General features: G+C 34.7%; 1 protein-coding gene across 1 annotated transcript in view; it reads right to left on the bottom strand.

Moving 5' to 3' along the window:
* Positions 1–16,238, bottom strand: part of LOC128998151 (uncharacterized) — a 73,039-nt gene extending 56,801 nt beyond the window's left edge. The window contains exons 1-6 of the mRNA XM_054424157.1: positions 16,101–16,238; positions 14,207–14,264; positions 8,715–8,892; positions 5,097–5,245; positions 4,028–4,168; positions 2,595–2,727 (exon numbers count right to left, since the gene is read on the bottom strand). Coding sequence (XP_054280132.1) covers positions 2,595–2,727; positions 4,028–4,168; positions 5,097–5,245; positions 8,715–8,892; positions 14,207–14,227 — 622 coding nt within the window. The 5' untranslated portion in view covers positions 14,228–14,264; positions 16,101–16,238. The remainder of the gene's footprint in view (positions 1–2,594; positions 2,728–4,027; positions 4,169–5,096; positions 5,246–8,714; positions 8,893–14,206; positions 14,265–16,100) is intronic.
* Between the last annotated feature and the right edge of the window lie 3,728 nt (positions 16,239–19,966).

The following is a 19,966-nucleotide window of genomic DNA, read 5'->3' as shown; positions in this document are numbered from 1 at the left end:
TATCTAAAAATATATAAAAAAAATAAAAAAATTAAAATAATAATAAAATTAATAAAAATATATAAAAAATATATAAAGTATATAAATTTATCTATATTTATCTATATATCTAAATTTATCTATATCGGAAAATTCCTGACATTCAATAATAGGTTTGTCCTGATAATTATTCTTATCCATAGATAATGCTAGCGTATCGTTCGGCATGTCTGGTTTGGATGTAGGAAGATTGGGGTACTGGTATGATGCGTTTTCTATGTGTCTTAGCCGTTGGACGACATCGAGACATGGGTAATTTTGATGCTCTTATGGATTAGATTATAGCTTGACAGAAACTGTAACAGAGATCTACAAAACTACAAAAGAATAGCCAAAGCTGAGATAGAAGATTTGGTATGTAAATGTATTGCTTTAAAAAAGTTAAAGTAAAGTAAAGTTGTGTATCTTTTAGAGCAGTTTTAGAAATATTATTGCTTTAAAGATATAGTGGAGAACAACTTATCAATGCCAAAACTGGTAGCTCAGAACCTATGAGTAATAGCTTTAAATTCACGTAAATATATAGATTAGTGATGTGGCAAAGTTCACTCCAGTCAGGTTTTTGTCAATTCGAATCACACCCAAACTGACACGAGTAAATCCAAGGGTACTCCGATGTGCACTAATTTTACACCATCTAGGCCTACTCGAATTATTCAGGTTAAATCGATCAGGTCAGTGAGTATACATTTTAAAAACTGGGTTATGATTCATTGACTATTTTTATCATAGTTTGAGTTCACTTGTCAGTTGTCAAACTCGTGAGTGGAATGTTTGAACTCATTGAATTGACACTTCTCTTAACACTACTCTTAAAGAACTCATAATACTGGGGTGAAAATAAATAGTCGCATTGAACTGTAACTGACTACTGCCAGTTGACATTAACCCTCCGAGTGTCATTTATCGCTGCAGCGACACATAGCACACTTTGTGTAGTGTTTTGTGTCGCTGCAGCGACTCACAAACACTGTTTACGGTGAAGGCTCTATGACTGATGAAATCGGATTGAACTGGATCGAGTTAGGTATCGTTTTATTTTACAGATTCAGAGCTTTCTCCGGAGGTCTGTCTCTAAGCAATATTCATTTTAGTTCCGAAAATATTGTAGCAGACAGCTGACGTGCGTATTTGTAAACAGCTTGCTTAACCTCGGACTGATGACTGATGTGTTTTATTGTGTTTATCATTGTTTTAGTGTTAAAAATAAAAAGTAGTGATATACGTGGTGCATTCTAAGAAGATTTAAGTGATTTTGAAAGGTTGGTTGATGATCCTGAAGAAGTAGGTAGTGATAATGATGTAAATTATCAGCCAGATTCCTAGCTATGGTTAGGCTATGCATTCTTAGCTAAACGCTATGTACTGAAATCTGTTTTTTGCCCATAACTTATTTATTTGCAAATCTACTTCCTTATATTATTATATATTTGTAATCCTCATAAGATTTCGAACAAAGTGGCTATTTTCAAATATTTATAGGCCTATAATTTATACAATTTCATTGAGCGCGAACTTTTTTTTTTTAAATTTTCCAAAATATTTTTTTTACCTAAACAAAATTTTTGAAACAAATGTTCCTTATGTTTTATGTATAATATTGAAGCCCGTGATTTTCCAAACAAAATGGTATATAGAACAGTATAATTAACATTGTTTTCAAACTTCTCAGATCCGTTTTAATAAAACCTTGCAAATGAGCAAAAAATAGGCAGACATTAAGGCCAAAACAAGGGACACTCGGAGGGTTAATAGAGTAAGGAATAAGTTAAATGGTGAAGCCAGTGTAGGTGGCCGAAGTAAAGGATCATACCACTACTAGACAGGTGGGGGATAGGACGCTATCGGTGATTGGTTTAATGCTCAACCAACGGTATTAATTTATTCAACTTAATTAGCCGTTACATTTCTGTTGTCAATACAAATATAAAATGTTACAGATCAATATTCATATATTATAGTGGGGAGATGCACAGCTGACACGAAATCAGCCAACTCGACTCAACTAGCAAAACTAACACGTCATAGGCCAAAAGTGAGTCAGACTCGCGAAACTAACAACCCATTGGCGGAATGCGAGTAGCGCACCATCTTTGAATTTTGAAATTGCTTAAGTATTTTTTGTTGGGGTAAACAACTCACGCAAGGGTAGAAATAATAAACGATAGTAAGTGCAGTAAAACTCCAATCATCCGAATCAGTTGGGACTGGACCTGATTCGTATACCGGTAATCAAACATTTGGATAATTGGATTTTTACCTATATTCCGGATATTTTGAAGATAAAGGCTGAGTCATGCCGAGCTTTTGTCGCCATCGGAAAAGTCTGTCGGGATCGGATGAGTCTACTCTACAACGAGTCAACTCGGAGAAACCACCTGTGTTCGGTACGAGACGAGTCAGGCTCTAGTTAAGGGCACGAGTAGAGTCAAGTCAAGCGAGTCAGGAAAGTGCTCGATTCGTCACATCATGTAAAAGTAAGACAATGACAAAAGAACAATTTGAAATTCAAACTAGCTATTTGGACATTCAATCAAAACTATCAATATACGCACCATCCTCTAGATTGGGTTGTGTTAGTACTATGTCAGCCACCATGTGTCCTATATGCTGCCTATTGGAAAGGGCGTGGTTCAAGCAATCAATCATCCGCTTGGCGGATTTGCAAGTGATGTACTTGAAATGATTCTGGAAAATAACATGTTTTTAAATTATATCTTACTTTCTACCCCAGTACATAGTAGATGTATGGAGTAAGTATTGTTTTTGTCAACATTTCCGTGTTTGAGATCTGGGTGGAAATATCCATTTTAAGACCCCTTGAATCAGTAAAAGTGTTGTCTGTCTGTGTGTATGTGTGTGTGTACAGATGAAACTTGGTATGTGGGTACTAATCTAAGGTATCTCCAAACTTTTTTCCATTCTTAAAAAATTTTAATTTTTAGTGGTTATTTTCTATAAAATAACAGAAAAATGTAATTTTCACAAAAATAAATCCAACAAATTTTTTTAAAATTTAGCACGTTAAGGTATATGTTAATCTAAAACTAAATTATACAACCCCCAATGCTGTAACAGTTACAATAATAATTAATAACTACAATAATAATCAATAATTAAGTATTATTGATTTTTGAAATTTTTTTACAAAAAAAAAACCCTTAGTTACCAGTGTAATTTATATTGTTTTGCTTTTTTTACTTATTTTTACACTTTAACCAGTGTAATTGTTCTAAATTTTTTGCTAATAAGTAGGATGTGTATTTTTTAACGTCAAGCAAATGAGAGGAAATTTTTGTCAGTTTGCTGATACTGTTTATATTTAGTAAAAACATTCTTTATAACATATAGCTTTTAAAAATTACTAAGTCTCCAAACCCAGAATATTTATTTAATACACATCAAACAGATGCTATTTCTATTCATAATGTGCCTCCCGCATTGATTAAATAACATAAAGGTTGCTGACCTGTCGTCAATCAATCCTATTGTTTCTAGTGAATAACTAGTTTTGGGGTTTCAACCCCATTATCAAATCATTTTTCTCAATGTCAAACATAACTTACTCAGCACTAGCCGTTGTCAAATTTAAAAATATTTTACACAAAACAAAGAAACACACACAATGAAAAATTTACTTTACAATATTTACAACACACAAGGCCATCCAAGGACAAAATCAGACTACGGGGTTTGATACGAGCGAAGGTTAGCCAATCAATGACAAGTGCTGAGTATTTTATGTAGGTTTTGGCCTCTGGTGACATCAAAATGAAAAAGTAAATCCTGGGTCTAGGTCTTGCCGTGCAACCTATGGTAATAGCTTCTTCCCAAAGGGAAATTCGCTAAAGTTTGCATTATTTAACACATCTACATTTTACTAGTCACCTTTAATCTAAACTTCTGACTTTTAAAAGTATTAGGAATATTGAAAATAAATTAAATTTATTAATAATTCAGAGAATTCTCTGACTAAATGTTTGTTTACCATTCTTTCTGTCTTGATTTTCAAGTCAAAAAGTGGAACTGTTTTACAGTCAATAAGGTCTTTTAGTTCACCAGTTGGGCTGATTTCAAAGAAGGCAACATTCAGGACCATGGCTGGGTCATCCCCTGCCAAGTACATAGGCTGTAAGACAAAACACATTTATACATGTTAAAGGAACGGTTGATTGGACATAAATTTAATAGGCCTACATGTGACATATGTTCAATCATAAAAGTCAAAAATAATTAATTCACTCCCTTTTTTTTAATCCATACTAGAATAATTTCTCTTCATTACATGATATATGTATACCAGTCAAAGAGTGGGGATAGACTCGGATTCACAAGAGAAAATTGAAAGATATATTTTCACCAGGTTAATTGTAAAATATTATTATGTTTAAGAATTATTTATCAAGTGAGGTTTTATACGTGAAAGTGAAGTTTTTATTTTGAAGAGTGTCAAATGAAAATGAAATTGAAGGACGGTTTCAGGTTTTACAAGTGTAACCTTTTGAGGGTTTTGTGTGTCGGAGTGAACTCTATCCCCAACTCAAATAAGCCAGCTAGATCCTAAAATCTTTAGAACTTGTAAATAGTAATTAAAAGTGTGCTAGACAAACATAGTATTTATAATTCTACAATAATAGATATCTTTGTTTGAAATTAATCATACACAGTAAAGTTCCTTTTAACACACCCTTTAAACTGAAACCTAGGTACAAACACAATTATGAATTATTAATTGTAAATGCAAATCAATTGGAAAATTAGGTAGAGAATACTCCTATAAGGATGCGGATCTCATACCATGACAAGGAAAAAGTAGGTACAGAAAATTTTCCATTATTTTAGAAATGAAATTGTGGGTGTATACAGTTGTAGATTTTAACATTATAATCAAATTAATGTCGAAAACTAATTTTGTAGATCTATTTGGATTAGAATAACCTTTTAATTCCAATGTTTGACCAACTGAAAATATATTAAATCCTAAATGGCCTAGCCTTCATCGGGATTTTACTGTACTAGTACTTTATAACGTGAATTATAGACAAATGAAAACTTACCTGAACCTGCGAGAATGTGTGCGTGGCAAATCTTTGAAAGATGCCAAAACTGATAGAGCTGTCGGTTAGTTGGCTTCCGGGGCCAAACAGGGTGTAGGTCTTGCCTGATCCCGGGGGGCCGACAGCGACGTAAGACACGTCATTCATTCCTTGATTGAATATCAAAACAAATGTCAAAACAATGTTCATGCAAAGATATGCTATTATAAATGAGTGATTTTATCATTAAATGTAAATAGTGAAAATATACATGTAAAAAGTTGATGCATGTTTCGTCCATGTGATGTTTGAGTGCATTGGCGTGGACTCGATGTTTCTCTCTTATTTAAGGGTAGATTTTACAATTCCTGATGCATTATTTTTTTTTAGTTTACATATGGGCAGCTGTATTTATTTAGTTGAATTAGGTTTAAAAATTAATGAAATGACATGAATCTAATAGTAAACAAAATATGCTTTTTTCTTAAATATGCTTTTTTCTTAAATCGGACAAAGCTAACCTTGTCGTTAGGGGTCTCAATCCTGGGATCCCGAATCCCGGGATCTCGGCCGATTTTTGATACCTAGAAATCCCGGGACTGGTGTCTTTTAATCCCGGGATTAACAGGATTGCAAAACCTATGTTTATTTTGATTTTTTTTGTTAATTTTATGGCTTTTACTTACGGAAAATTAATAAAAATAGTCCAATAACACTTGAAACACATATATACTCTTAATTTTTAGGACTAGCCTATAATATAAAATGGTATAAGTAATGATCTTTTTTAGTGGAAAATTTAATTATCATTAAACTCAAATAGGCGAACGAATGTAGGCCTAAATATATGTTTCAGTTTTTAGACAATTTGGATTTACTATCTGTAATTGTTATTACATTATTTAGAACTTAATTACAGTAGGCCTATAAGTTATTTTGAGTTTTACTTTTGACATGAAACGTAAACAACGCAATTCAAGTAGCAAATATAACATTGCAAGGAAATTTAAGTATTTTTTTCATGGAAGCCACAAAATATAACTATAAACACACGATTATAATCTCATTATTAAGATTGCTTATATTTAGGGTCTATAACTTTTATCTCCGTATTTGATTATTAGTGTGGTGATTAAATTTCTTACAATCCAAAATTAAGTTTTTCATACTTATGCTACTACATAAGCATAAGGTTTATTGTTTTACAGTATCATATATTGTTTTATTGCTGTTAAGTAAAAATAACATTTTACGCTGCTACTCATGATTCTTCCCATTTTATCTTTTTCTCTTAGCTATCTTTAACCTATCGTGAGCGTGACGTATAGCTTACGTGCAAGTGCGGTTGCTCGTGATTTTTTAAATGTATTTATTATATTCTAGATACACTGTAAATAAGAAATAAGGGCGATGAAAGTTCCGCGTGGTAATATTTATTTACTTAGAAAATGGAAACATTGCACAGTGTAACACTGGCCAAAGTTTGAAACATTAAAGTACTCGATAAGGGGACTTCTCGCTCATTTAAAATGGCTAAAAAGTTAAAAATCATAATATTTTATAATCTCAGGATTGATCCCGGGATCGGCTGAGACGAATCCCGAAATCCCGGGATTGGATTGAAGGCCCGGGATTGAGACCCCTACTTGTCGTGCTAATCTAGTCTAAGGATATAGCCTATCTAAACGGGAGTACCGTATTTTAGGGAGTATTCTAAGGCTGAAGTTTTAATTTTAATTAAAGAAAGATTTAGTTTAGTAGGGTTACCACCAAGCATAAAAATTACACTCCTTATTAACGTAAAAATGCTCACCCGACCTAGTGTTTGCACAACCTGCTACAACGGGTTCAATTCTGCCCGCGGCAGTTTAGTACCAGATAGAATCCCGTCAATGTATTTTAAAAACCTCGACACCCTCAATATAAATTATAGACACAATCCTAAATGATAATATATTTATCTGTATATAAATCTTTATCACCAACCCACGAGAGCCCTAGCATACGTTAACAGGGACTTAAACAGGTTCTAACACCGATCAAAGGCCCTAACGTGAGTTTTATGATTAAAATATTAAAGTGAGGGTTAATCACTAACTGAATACTCTGAAAACGATAGTAACATTCCAAGTGCCTTTACTCAAACCCACTCTACACTCAATCACTTTGGCAAAATCACATGACAAAATTACTGGTAATTAGCAAAGCAAGTCTTAACTCAGTTAAACACGGGAATGAACATGGGGAATGAATGTCCCCACGAGGGATCTCCTTCCCTCCCCCCTCTCTAATCCCCTAAACAGCTGATCCATTCCCAGCTGACTGATGATGTCACGAGTTCAAAAACCCTGGCTGTTGCTGCCACGATTCACAAGCCCAGGGCAGCCGGCTAGTGGTAGAGGTTATGTTGTTATTTACCTGCACTGACTGTTAAATTATCAGGCGGAACTTATATTATCGTTCCCGATATATTCCAAGGCGTACAATTTCCACCCGTGATGTGTAATTCAGTGTTAGACAAAGTGTATGCATGTTATGTACATGATATTATATTCGTGATCGCGATTCACCGCCCTAGCTTGCACAACACCTCTTTGGCCATACTTCCCAAAGGTTTATATTAGGTATGGGCGTACACAAAAACAGTTTATCACCTATTTTGTACACAACAATGCTATTCCATGACTTGTATACTTCAAAAACAGTGTTGTTAGTGATTTTGCCAAAAGTGAGGTTATCCCAACTTCAGCACTAGGATGGGCATTAGGTAGCCTACAGCTATTTTCCTTGCCAAGATAGGTTTACCACTATCACCTAGCAGATAAGGAATAGGCCTACTGATTAATAAATAACGATAAATATATAATCTTAATCCCTCTATAATTTTGACCCATTACAAGTGATTAAATTGTTTGTAGTAAAACATTGTTCGTAAATTATAAAATGTGTCTTTTTATGATATTGTTTTAACTATTAAACCCAACCCAATTAACCACAACCGAGCAAGGCTTGGTCCCCCAGTACCTATTCATTATTCATTATAATATCAAGATTGTTCATTAGTTAATTCAATCTATGTATACATATGTATCCTGTTTTTTTCTAAATGTTATTCATATCAAACAAAAACACCTTAATGTAAGAAATATTGTGATACTGTACCCATGTTTGTCTAATGTCACATTTTCATAATCTCTTACGTACCTATATTTTTACGGAAAGTAAATAAAGATACGTCTTATAACACTTAAAACATATATTTACGCTTATACTGTTATTCACAAGATGGTAAATATACAAAAGATGGTAAGTGGCTATATTTTTATGCCTATATTTTGATTCAATTCCATTTGAATAATTTAAATACCATAATTGTAACAATGATTAAAATTCAAAGCGATGTAATTTATTTTTAATAGAACTAACTTAATCTTTATCAGGCTAGCCAATGCCTATATAACAACTGTAATTGTGGCTGATGTTTTTTTCTCTTCATATACCTATTGTCTACTGTACAATGTTTTCTTCTTTTCACAACCTCACACGACACCCATGAACTGTGGCCAGTCAACAAAGCCGCTACGGTAAGAATTAAAAACAAAACCAATTAAGCGCTCAACTATGTAAAGGATATCTTACCTTTTAAAAAATTATTACTAAGTGACTTCGCTCCATATTCAAACACTGATTCTTGGCTGTGTGCCGGTCCAAATATCTGGTCAGCATTGCATGGAACGTGAACTTGGCCCACACGCAAGTAACAGTACGGGGGCGCCAAATCCGTAAAATATTCTTCATTAGTAGCAGCCAGGCGAATCTAAGAAATATTTTGTTAATATATTTTAAAACTCAAATAGACCTAAGTACAAAAAGTATCTTAGTAGTACAGAAGAGGCTACATTTAAAAACTTGTAATCATCCCATCAATGTATGATTTTCAACTGCATTTGACTCTCAATAACCCGACACAACCAGGGATTGTTGGATAACCAAAAATGTTAGTTTCAAAAATAATAATAAGTTGGTACTTTGGTATATTCTGGAATCCGGAGGCCACTTATTTTAGAGGGATTTTTTTACCGGAGACCAAAAATAACTACATAATTGAAAAGAACATACTTTAATTGACTTACTGACCAAACTTGACAAGATTACGATTAGCGGCCTTTAAGTTTAAGTTCTGCCTCCCATAAGGCAGCTATGTAGTTGAAGATTGAGTTGGATGCGTCGCCGCCGCTAGCTGCCACATGTACTCCACCAAATAGGTGTACAGGGCGCTGCGGCGGTTATGTTAGGTTGGGTTATCATAAATATGTTTGTAAGACTTTGTTCGTTTTGTTATGAATCTAACAAAACCAGATGAGTCATCACTCAGGACACTGACCCAGATTCAGGCGCAGTGACAGGTGATGCGCGTGCTCCGGTCAACGACCTGACCTTGGCTACTTGGAGGGGAATTGGCGGGGGAAAGTATGACTCATCTGGTATTGTTCGATTCATAATGAAACAAGGAAAGTCCTATAAACATATTTATGATAACCCAACCTAACATGACCACCGCAGCACGCTGTATAAGGTTGGCCTCCGGATAATACCAAAGTAGGTACCAATAAGTTTAAATAATAATCTAGGGTTTTAAGTCAGACAACTTATGAAGCTTTATTATGTATAACTGATACCTCTACCATTTCAGTTCAAATCTATCAGTTTAGGCATTACAAAAAAAAAGTTAATTGAATTAAAAACCTATTTGTATTTAGCTTATTAACTCTGGAGTACGATGCTATTTCGTATGTTGTTGGCCTGAATATAGTTCAGTATAATCTGTATTCTAAATTCAATTCTTTTATTTCCAAGGTAACACCATTTTAGAAAAATTAAAACCATGTAAAACTAGATAACATAGTTTGAGCTAAAAAGGTTAAAAAAAAGGTCAGATACTTGATTATCCAATTAATGAATAATCTAACAGAGCAGCCGTAGTATTCCAGTAGGCTAAAAACCTACTGTGGCTGTTTTAAGACTATACCTATCCTCTTAGCCTCAAAAGGAAAGCAATGTTCTTATCCCTACCAATCACTACTGTTCAATGTAAACACTGCAGAATCTATACTTATTTAATACGCAAGCAGGTTTTTTGTGATAATTACTCCTCCGAAACTACTGAACCGATTGTCATGTTTTTGGTGTCATTGGAAAGAACGTAACGTGTAGTTGTGCAGGAAATCTTCTTTTTAGGCAAATAATTAGAGTGAGGCCCTGGGGCCCTTTTAATTTTCGTATTTCTCCATAAGATTAACATGGGAAACAAAAATGGTTATGAAACTCCAACTGTTGTCAGAAATTAAAAGTGAGACGAAGAACATATGTTAATTGTAAACAGTCAACAAGATTGCTAATTTAACAGTTTGCTACAAACATTTACTGACTTGGTTTAAATGAAATAGTTTATTTTTTTCATTTGGGTTGGCGTAAATATTACAATGGAAAAAAGCGAGAGAGCCTGGATATATTGATATACTAAAAAGAAAACTGAATTAACACTGTGCTGCATTTTGTAGTAATCATTGAAAGAGCCGATTTGCAAACTATGGAAACATAGAAAAGTCATAGAACACCACCAAGGAAAAGAAATCAATTTTTTTTTTATTTATTTATAATCGTTATTATGGACAACCTATTGTGGCTATGAATAAGGTGTAACGTGCCGTTCTTCCCGCTCGGAATATATGCGCTATTCCGTAGTTAAAGCGGGAAAGACGTCACCAACTCTCGCCAGCGGATCGCTCAAGTCGGCGTGCTGGGAAGTTTCCAGGGTTCAGATAAAAAAGAATTTATTTAATTCAATAACCTAGCACAGGTACAGATTTGTATAGACGCAAAAATGTAGTGTGAATCAGGTGTGAACTCAGTACCGGTAACCAACAACGCTACTGTACCATCATCATCGTTCACACCTGGAAATAGCTGATTGAATTAAATTTAAAAATAATGAAAACCCGTTCAACGAAATTTTGAAACAATTTAATGTTGCAGTTTCGTCAACCTCAACACTTAGAATATTACTTCTGAATATACTTAGCGTGCTCCACCCGACCTCGTGTTTGCACGACCTGCAGAGACGGGTTCAACTTTGCCCGCTTTGCCGCAGCAGTTCAACACCTACTGAATATCACGGCAAAATATTTGCTAAAACCCCGTCACCCTCAATATATATTGTAAACAAAATATTAAACGAAATTTGTATCCCTAAAACTCTCTATTGCCACCCACGGGAGCCCTAGCATACGCTAAAGCGGACTTATACAAGTTCTAACACCCGTCAAAGATCCTACCGTGAGTTTTATGTATAAAAGAATAAAATGAGGGTTTATGGCCAAATAATAAAAAATAATGGTACACACTATTAAGATAAAGCCGGCGAATTACCTGTATACTCCAGGGATCTTCACTAAGACACACTAAAGCACACGTTAGCAAAATCACTAATCGTTTCAAAGTCTTAATCACTAAGACACGTCCTAAACACTGTAAATCGCAGAATTAGAATGTCGTCGCATCCCTAGCCCACAAGGGATCTTCACTACTTCCCCCTCCCTAATCCTCTAGGGATGGGGAAACAGCTGATTCAATTACCAGCTGATCGGTGACGTCACGAGTTCAAACTTGGCGCTGTCACAACACAACGCCAAGACAGCCGACTAGTAGTACAGGTTATGTTGTTAATGTTGTTATTCACCTGCGCCGACTGTGAAATTATACGGCAGAACTTTAATATCGTCTCTGGTTTAAACAAAAAGTATAATTTCCACCCGTGACGTGTAGCTTAGTGTGCGACAAAGTGTATGCATGTTATGTAGTGATATTGTATTTGTGATCGCGGTTCACCACCCTAGCCTAACCAACAACTTTGACCGTACTTCCCAAAGGTGTATATTAGGCATGGGGGTTACACGGAAACGGTTTATCACTCATTTTGTACACAACGATGCAATACTGTGGATTGTGAATCACAAAAATAGTGTCTTTAGTGATTTTGCCAAAAGTGAGGTTATCCCTACTTCAACCCTAGGATAGGCCTAGAACAGCCTATTTACCTTACCATGATAGGTTTACCACTATCACCAACCAGGTAAGGAATAGGCCTACTGATAATTAAATAATAAATATAAAAACTTAACCCCTCTATAATTTTGACCCATTACAAAGGCTATCTGTAGAAAACACTAAAAAACAAGATCAGCTTTGGAAAAATGATAAGATATTTACAAGAAATGTTGATTATATCGATCTGTTATGTACATCTTGAGTATTTCCATAATCTTTGAGTCGAATCTTTTAAAGTCATCAGAAATTATGGATGTTGTTCGTTTTAAAATAACGCCTGAAATACTTAGCAATTGCTCGAATTCAAGCAACAGGGACACTAGTTAGATTAAAAACTACTACTGTATTCCAGCACGTAACTTAATGTATGCCAGTGAAAGGTTTAAAAAGAAAGGAACAGGCAAAAGCACTTAACAGGTCTTCAATGTTGCCAAAAGCAGGGAAAAAGACCGGGATACGTAAATGAAAAATTATACTTACCCGAATGAACGATGTACTGTATTATAGGCCTACAGTCTAACCTTGATATAACGATTTTTGTTTAATCCCTGTTGTTTAATTTTTAGTAATTTTTGAGATTGGACTGTAATTATATGGAACAACACACAAGGTGCACTAAAACATCCCAGGACAAATGTTAACTGTACACTTAGCAGTGTAATTTGGAATGGTAGTGCTGCAGTCGCTCAAATAACTCAACAGCAAGTCATGTTACGTGAATATTAACTTATTGTTTAACTTTTGTTAACAAAATATTAAAATACCCCCGCCACAGCAAACCTGTAGACTAAGCAAATTTCCATTTACCTAAATATATTTTCACTAAAAATATTCCCTTAAAAATGTCAGATTTATTCCCTCATTAAATAACATTAGTTTAACCCGTACATAGGTTTGCTGCTACAGAGAATGTATAGTGCTTTTTTTGTGAAATGTTGGCAGTTCAGTATGAAATAAATAAATTTCCTAAATTTGATCAAAATTTGTTCATAAACAAGCAAACTACAACCGTTTGACTTGGCCTACTTGTTTTCCGTAAAAAATAACATAGGAATTTAAGTTTACAGTTTTTTTTTTTTATTTTATCCTTAAAAAAAAATACTGGTTTGAATAAAGGTAGGTTTACACTCTTGCACCAAATTTAACAAAATCGGATAGTTTTTGCTCAAGTTAGGCCTCGAGTACGATACGAGCGGCGAGCGGTAACCTGAGCTGCACGTAAGCAGCGGTGGTGGCTACGATACAAGCGGCACAATTATAATGCTCATCAAATTTCCCCATTTTTATGAGTCGGTTTAGTCGAAAATGGTAAACAATGCTTACCTGCAAGACGTATTGCAACTATTGTTGCTATCTGACAATTGTTTGCCTTTAAAGAAAAACTTAGTTTTTAGAAAAACCTTAACCCTAACATGGTTCCATACTTTTCTGGTGACTGAAGTGTTTTAAAACTTCCGTCCTGGTCATTCCACAAACATTCCCTGGACTGCACCTCACGTATCGACCCGTATCGCATGTTTTCTGCTGTTTCCCTGTCATTTTAGGCCGAACCTAACCATCACCATCAGGTGGGTCATTTTTGGCATGACTCACCTGAGCACCTGAGCGGCGTTTTTGCAAAAATCGGTTTTGACTTGGAACCATGAGCGGCGCTGAGCGGTGCCGCTCGTCGCTCAGACGTATCGTGGCCACTCTCAACAAATTTACACGTGGAAATAAATGAGACCCGATGTCAGAGCGGCGGCGCTCATGCCGCTCGTATCGTTACCGGGGCCTTATCATGCTAACGGACACACACACAAACACACAAAAAATATATAGAGTTGAACACATCATTAAACACTAGTACAGTATTGTATATGAATTTAAATATGTGGTGCTTTGGCCTCTGGGAACCTCAGAAGGAAATTAGCAAATCGGTCCCAGGTCCAAGTCTTACCATGAGACCTACGGTAATAGCTTATTCCATACATGAGATATTCCCTAAAACTAGACTAAGTGGAAAATTAATAAAAAATACTCACTCGTATGGCTGTGGAAATCATCTTAGGCTTATTCTTTGAAGCAAAAAGAGTATAATACCTGGAATAAATCATGGTTATTATCAACAAATAGAATGCACTCTAAACAGTAGGCCTACTCTAGCGCTGCAATTGATCTTGCATTTGGTCATGATGAAGAATGGTTAGAAATTTCGGAAGCTCTCTACACTGTACGGTTTTTTTAAGACGTTTACCAATACTAATCCAAAATAAATATTATAAATATTGCAATAAAGACCAAACAAAACTCCTTTGTAGGGTTACTCGTCCTATAACATAGGCAATTAAGTAGTAGGCCTACCTAAAACAAGTAATTAAGTAGTGTACCGGTAATAAAACCTGAAACCACACGAGTATATGAAGTGCACTAATTATTTGTTCTATATACCATTTTGTTTGGAAAATCATGGGCTTCAATATTATATATAAAACATAAGGAACATTTAAAAAAAAAAAATTTTTAGGTAAAAAAAATATAATTTCGAAAATTTAAAAAAAAAAAAATAAGTTTGCGCTCAATGAAATTGTATATAAATTATAGGCCTATAAATATTTGAAAATAGCCACTTTGTTCTAAATTTTATGAGGATTACAAATATATAATAATATAAGGAAGTAGATTTGCAAATAAATAAGTTATGGTCAAAAAACAGATTTCAGTACATAGCGTTTAGCTAAGAATGCATAGCCTAACCATAGCTAGGAATCTGGCTGATAATTTACATCAATATCACTACCTACTTCTTCAGGATCATCCACCAGCACTTCAAAACCACTTAAATCTTCTTATAATGCAACACGTATATCACTACTTTTGATTTTTAACACTAAAACAATGATAAACGTAATAAAACACATCAGTCATCGGTCCGAGGGTAACCTAGCTGTTTACAAATACACGCACGTTGCCAGCTGTCTGCTACAATTACGATCGGCTCAGAGAACGTACAGCGCTGAGACAGACCTCTGGAGAAAGCTTAGAATATTACGGAAAGAACGATACCTAACTCGATCCAGTTCAATCCGATTCAGTCAGTCATAGAGCCTTCGCCGTAAACGATGTCTGCATGTCGAAAAATCGACAAGTAACACTACACAAAGTGTGCTGCTTGTCGAATTTTCGTCAAGTAACACTGGGAGGGTTATACCTAAAAAATTTTGTTGAAACAAATGTTCCTTAGGCCTATGTTTTATGTATAATATTGAAGCCCATGATTTTCCAAACAAAATGGTATATAGAACAGTAGAATTAACATTGTTTCAAGCTTCTCAGATCGGTGTTAATAAAACCTTGCAAATGCGCCAAAAATAGGCGGACATTAAGGCCTAAACTATGGACACTCGGAGGGTTAATAGGTAGGCCTCATCGATATTTTAAAATATATCTATTATAAAATCAAACTATCAAAACCTAACCTAACCAACCAAACTTGCTGGATGGTGAAAAAAATCACATGAAGGTTTACTAATCGAATCGATAGTTTCAATCAATATTAGGCCTAGCGTAGCTCAGTTAAGAAACTGTGCCCGAGGTTCGAGTTATAAGTCGTAAGTGATTGAGAGGCTCGGCATATCAATGAAATTAAATGAAATATTCAATATAGTAACTACACAGCCCAACATTCTTTGACCCTAGGCAAGGCCTTGATGAACAAACAAAATTAACCAAGACAACAAGTTTTAAGACTAAAACCATTGATCTTTCATAGTTTTACTTAGAGAATAGGCCTAAGATTGATTAAAACAAGACATCTATATCACATAAATAACACGTGCTATACGAAGTACTTGAAACTAGGCTAGGCCTATGATATTGTCAGCCTAGTTCTCCCATTTAGTTGAACTTGATATAAATAACCGCTGATTGACTACTTACAAGAGGTTGGAGACGATGTTTCAAGTTTTTACTTTTAACTCATTCTCTAACAGTTTAAACTGGAGAATACCAAGATTTAGTTTAGTTCAGTAAGGACTTGCTAAGGCTAAGAAGGAGAAAGATGTCTATCATGATAAATGATGGATGCCCATGGACCGCCGACCGAGGGGCGAGGATGCGAGGAAGAGGAAGATTTGAAGATTAGATTGAATTGAAGCTTTATTTTATATTCCTCAATTCCTCCCTCCATCCAGTCAGTCCAGTCCAGTATGCCAGCCCAGTAATCCAGTCCAATGTATCGAGCCCCAATCGAAGAGACTATTCGCACGTCTAAATGCTCCACAGCCCGTTCCCGTTCCAGTATTCTGTTAACAGTTCCAGTACCTATTACAAAATAATGCAACGGAAACTTTCAGAACAGAACGTTCAGTTTCAGTTACTTCTTACTTGGTTAGTTCAGAACAATCGATGGAGCCAGAAAGAAAGGTGTTAAAAGTAAAAAAAAAAACACACATAAATGATAATTTTAATATTATCAATTGACTTACAGATGCATATACAGTTGTACTAGAAAAGTACAAGCTCGGGATAGCGGCCAAATCAAAAATAAGATTTTACTTGTAAGCTTACACTGTAAAATTAAGCTTTAAGCCGATGACAGCCTGGTGATTTATTACTATTTTATCCTAATGCCTAGCCTACTTCTGGGCTATCTAAACCTACCAATATTAGGCCATTGATACCTTTGATAGGCCTAGCCTTTGATTTGTACAGGTAAAGTAGGCTATATTCCTATATTGAATCTTCTACTGCGTATTTCTAATAATAACATGTTATTATTGGCCAGCACCTATTTGATTGCTTGTAACCTTTTTGGCTCTGTTCACTTCAACTCTTTTACCTTTCTCTTTACGAAGTTGATCCCATTCATTTCGATTTCGGCTAATGAGGTACTACCGTTACCGTTCCTAATACTAGGATATCTTTGTGTGCAACCTGTTCCCAAACAGCTATAACAGTTACCTACTAGATTAGGAACGTAATGGGACGTCATTTGGAGCAGACGTGCGTGGTAGCGGCGCACGTCTGACGTGCGAATAGCCACTGCCAAATCCAATTTCCAATCCACCAACACGACCAAAACAATTCCTGCTTTCCATCCAGGTTGAGAAGGCCCCGTTCCCGCTTTATTTAGTGTGATGAAAAATCCCGGCTTCTCCGCTTGAATACTGTACAAAATCTCGATCCTTCCAGAGTGTTCTTTTTAGGTGTAATGTCAAAATGGCTCTTTAAACTTCGCGATAGTACTAGGCTATACTGCAACTATTCAACTGATTGGGGATTGTTTTTATCTTTAAGAAAAATGAAAAAAATATTATGTGGAAAGCTAAAAGGGACCTCTTGTCGGGAATTTTCGATTTTGAGTTTCATATATTTATCATTTGAATTCCCTATTAAATTCCGAATCGATTGGTACAAGTCCCATGCATCTATGATTTTTTTTTTTTGTTATAGGACTTTGAAATGTTATAACGCATAAAAACGAGGCTTTTTATTTAAGAAACGATTTTGGTATCAAAAGAAAACTTATAATGTCGTCTTTGTATTCAATAGGTACCAATTTTTGTCTTAACTCACGTTAGTTTTCAATTGAATAATTGTTTTATTGAAGCATGTCGTAAAAATCTCATTTCTTTCAGAAAAGGGACCTCTTGTCGGCCCTATGTCATTTCTCCATAAGATAAGAAAATGTACCTCTAGTCGGGTCCGCAATATTTGTGAGATATTTTATTCTCCGTCTGAACTTTGTCGTAGTTCTCTAAATTTCCATTAGAATGCAGGACAATCCATTTTTGGACTAAACTTAAATCTGTTTAAAAAGTGAATATTAGAAATAATGGGACCTCTTGTCATAATGGCGAAATAACATTGAGCGACAAAACGTACCTTTACTTAGACCGTGCAGAGGCTCACAAAATGATCTATTTCGACCTTTCACATCTTCAATTCGATATTTTAACCGATAGTGTCATGTTTTTGTTAAATGAGGTACTGTATAACAATCGAAACCCAAAATTCGATATTTTCAACCTTAAGTAATTACTTATATCGGCCGTACCGGTACTGAAAATGTTGCATCTCTGAAAAGAGGTCCCTTTTCGCTTTCCACATCAAAAATAGAGGTTAGAGAAAAAAGCCACATCTCATTTCAATCCCGCCCTAAAACCCCGTTTTAGCTGTACGAACCACTGTGCGAACCAAAAAAATTACTTGAAATTCAGAGCTTAACAAAATTCAAATCAGAATTAAAAAATATCTAGTAGAGTTAAGTTTAGAGGACATAGACAGTTACCTAGACGGTGACAAAAATTAGTATTAAGTTGGTTATGGTTATTCTTTGTATTAACCCTGACCTGTCCAATTCCTTAAGGCAAAGGTCTACGTACGGAGAGATCATGTATCATGTATATGTATGTATGAATCATAGGGATGCCATCCATATGGTAATTTGTAAAAAAATATATTTTAGCCTGCTGGGATTTTTATAGAGTAGATAAAAATTAACGGGCTGGCAAAATGTTTTACGTACATAACACTTATATTAAAACAAAAACTGTATCGGTTATTTGTCTCAGCTTTATGAATTACATAATGTGTTTAGTATGATATATCTTCGGAATGTTAGGTGTAGTGGAATATATTTGTAGTAAAGCTGGCTTTTGTTCTTGAAATGAGGGACCTCGTTCATATTGTCATGCGGCTTCATTGGCAACAAATAATGCAAATGACAAAGCAATGCTGCATTTCCAAAAAAGCAAATACTGTAAATTGTTATGTAAATAGTGGCGTTTACATGCATTGTTGTTAATCAACGTATCTTAGAAAGGATGAGTATATCGATCTAGTTCAAAAGGAACACGACCTTTCTGTCATGACAGTAATTGCTTAACTGGTAATTGAGTGAAAATTTTAAAACGTACGTTTTCAGCAAAAGCACTTTGCAAATTTTTTCCCCTTTTTCCAAAAATTATTAAAATTTTTAAAATTTTTCAAAATTATTTTTTTTATTTCATTAACATTTGAAGTTTCATAAAATGTCCATGGTAACGCAATATCATTGGTAGTTTCTTTTTAAAAGAGCATCTTTAGTGGAAAAACACAAAATCCTGTCACGACCATAACGGACGTTTAAATGAATATTAAAAATAGTTAATATTATTTTTATAACTATGTTTTGCTATAAACTAATTTACTTTTATGACCATTATACAATAAAAAGGTCACTGAGCTTTTGGTATATTTGGTCTTTCTAGAAAAAAATAAAAAAACTCAAAAAATTGAAAAAATCAATAAAATCTTTTTAAGTTTGTATAACTCCGAAAAAACTTACCTGAGACCCGAAAAATCGTTATGTTTGTATATAGAGGTGTGCTTCTTTTGTGTATAAAACATTGAAATATGACGATATTTTAATTTTTGAATTTTTTATGATAGAAATCATAAACGTGATGGTCAGGGACAAGCGGTACGGTCGTGAGTTGTCTGGAATAATCTAAATCTTTCTAAACAATCCTTCAATTATCCTGTTAGTTATAATAAAATTATGTGTTTCAATTCAACTAAACTGTTCAATTTACAATTATATTAAAGTTATTGTCACGACCAAACAAACTATAATCCATAAGGCTAGATTGGTCGTGAAAAAACCTGCAATGGTCGTGAAACTTTGGTCGTGAAATTACGTGTTATTTGGCTCTGTTCTGGCGGTAGCCCTGCACCTCATGTTCGAGGATACAAAGTGGACTTCTAGGTTAATCTACTAATTGAAATTACTTATCAACAAAAATTAACACCATGTCTACTTC

Source organism: Macrosteles quadrilineatus, unplaced genomic scaffold (genome assembly GCF_028750875.1).
Source record: "Macrosteles quadrilineatus isolate MER2022 unplaced genomic scaffold, UCM_ALF_1.0 Scaffold_7__1_contigs__length_78375512, whole genome shotgun sequence".
NCBI lineage: Eukaryota > Metazoa > Arthropoda > Insecta > Hemiptera > Cicadellidae > Macrosteles > Macrosteles quadrilineatus.
This window is presented reverse-complemented; position numbering and strand designations above follow the sequence as displayed.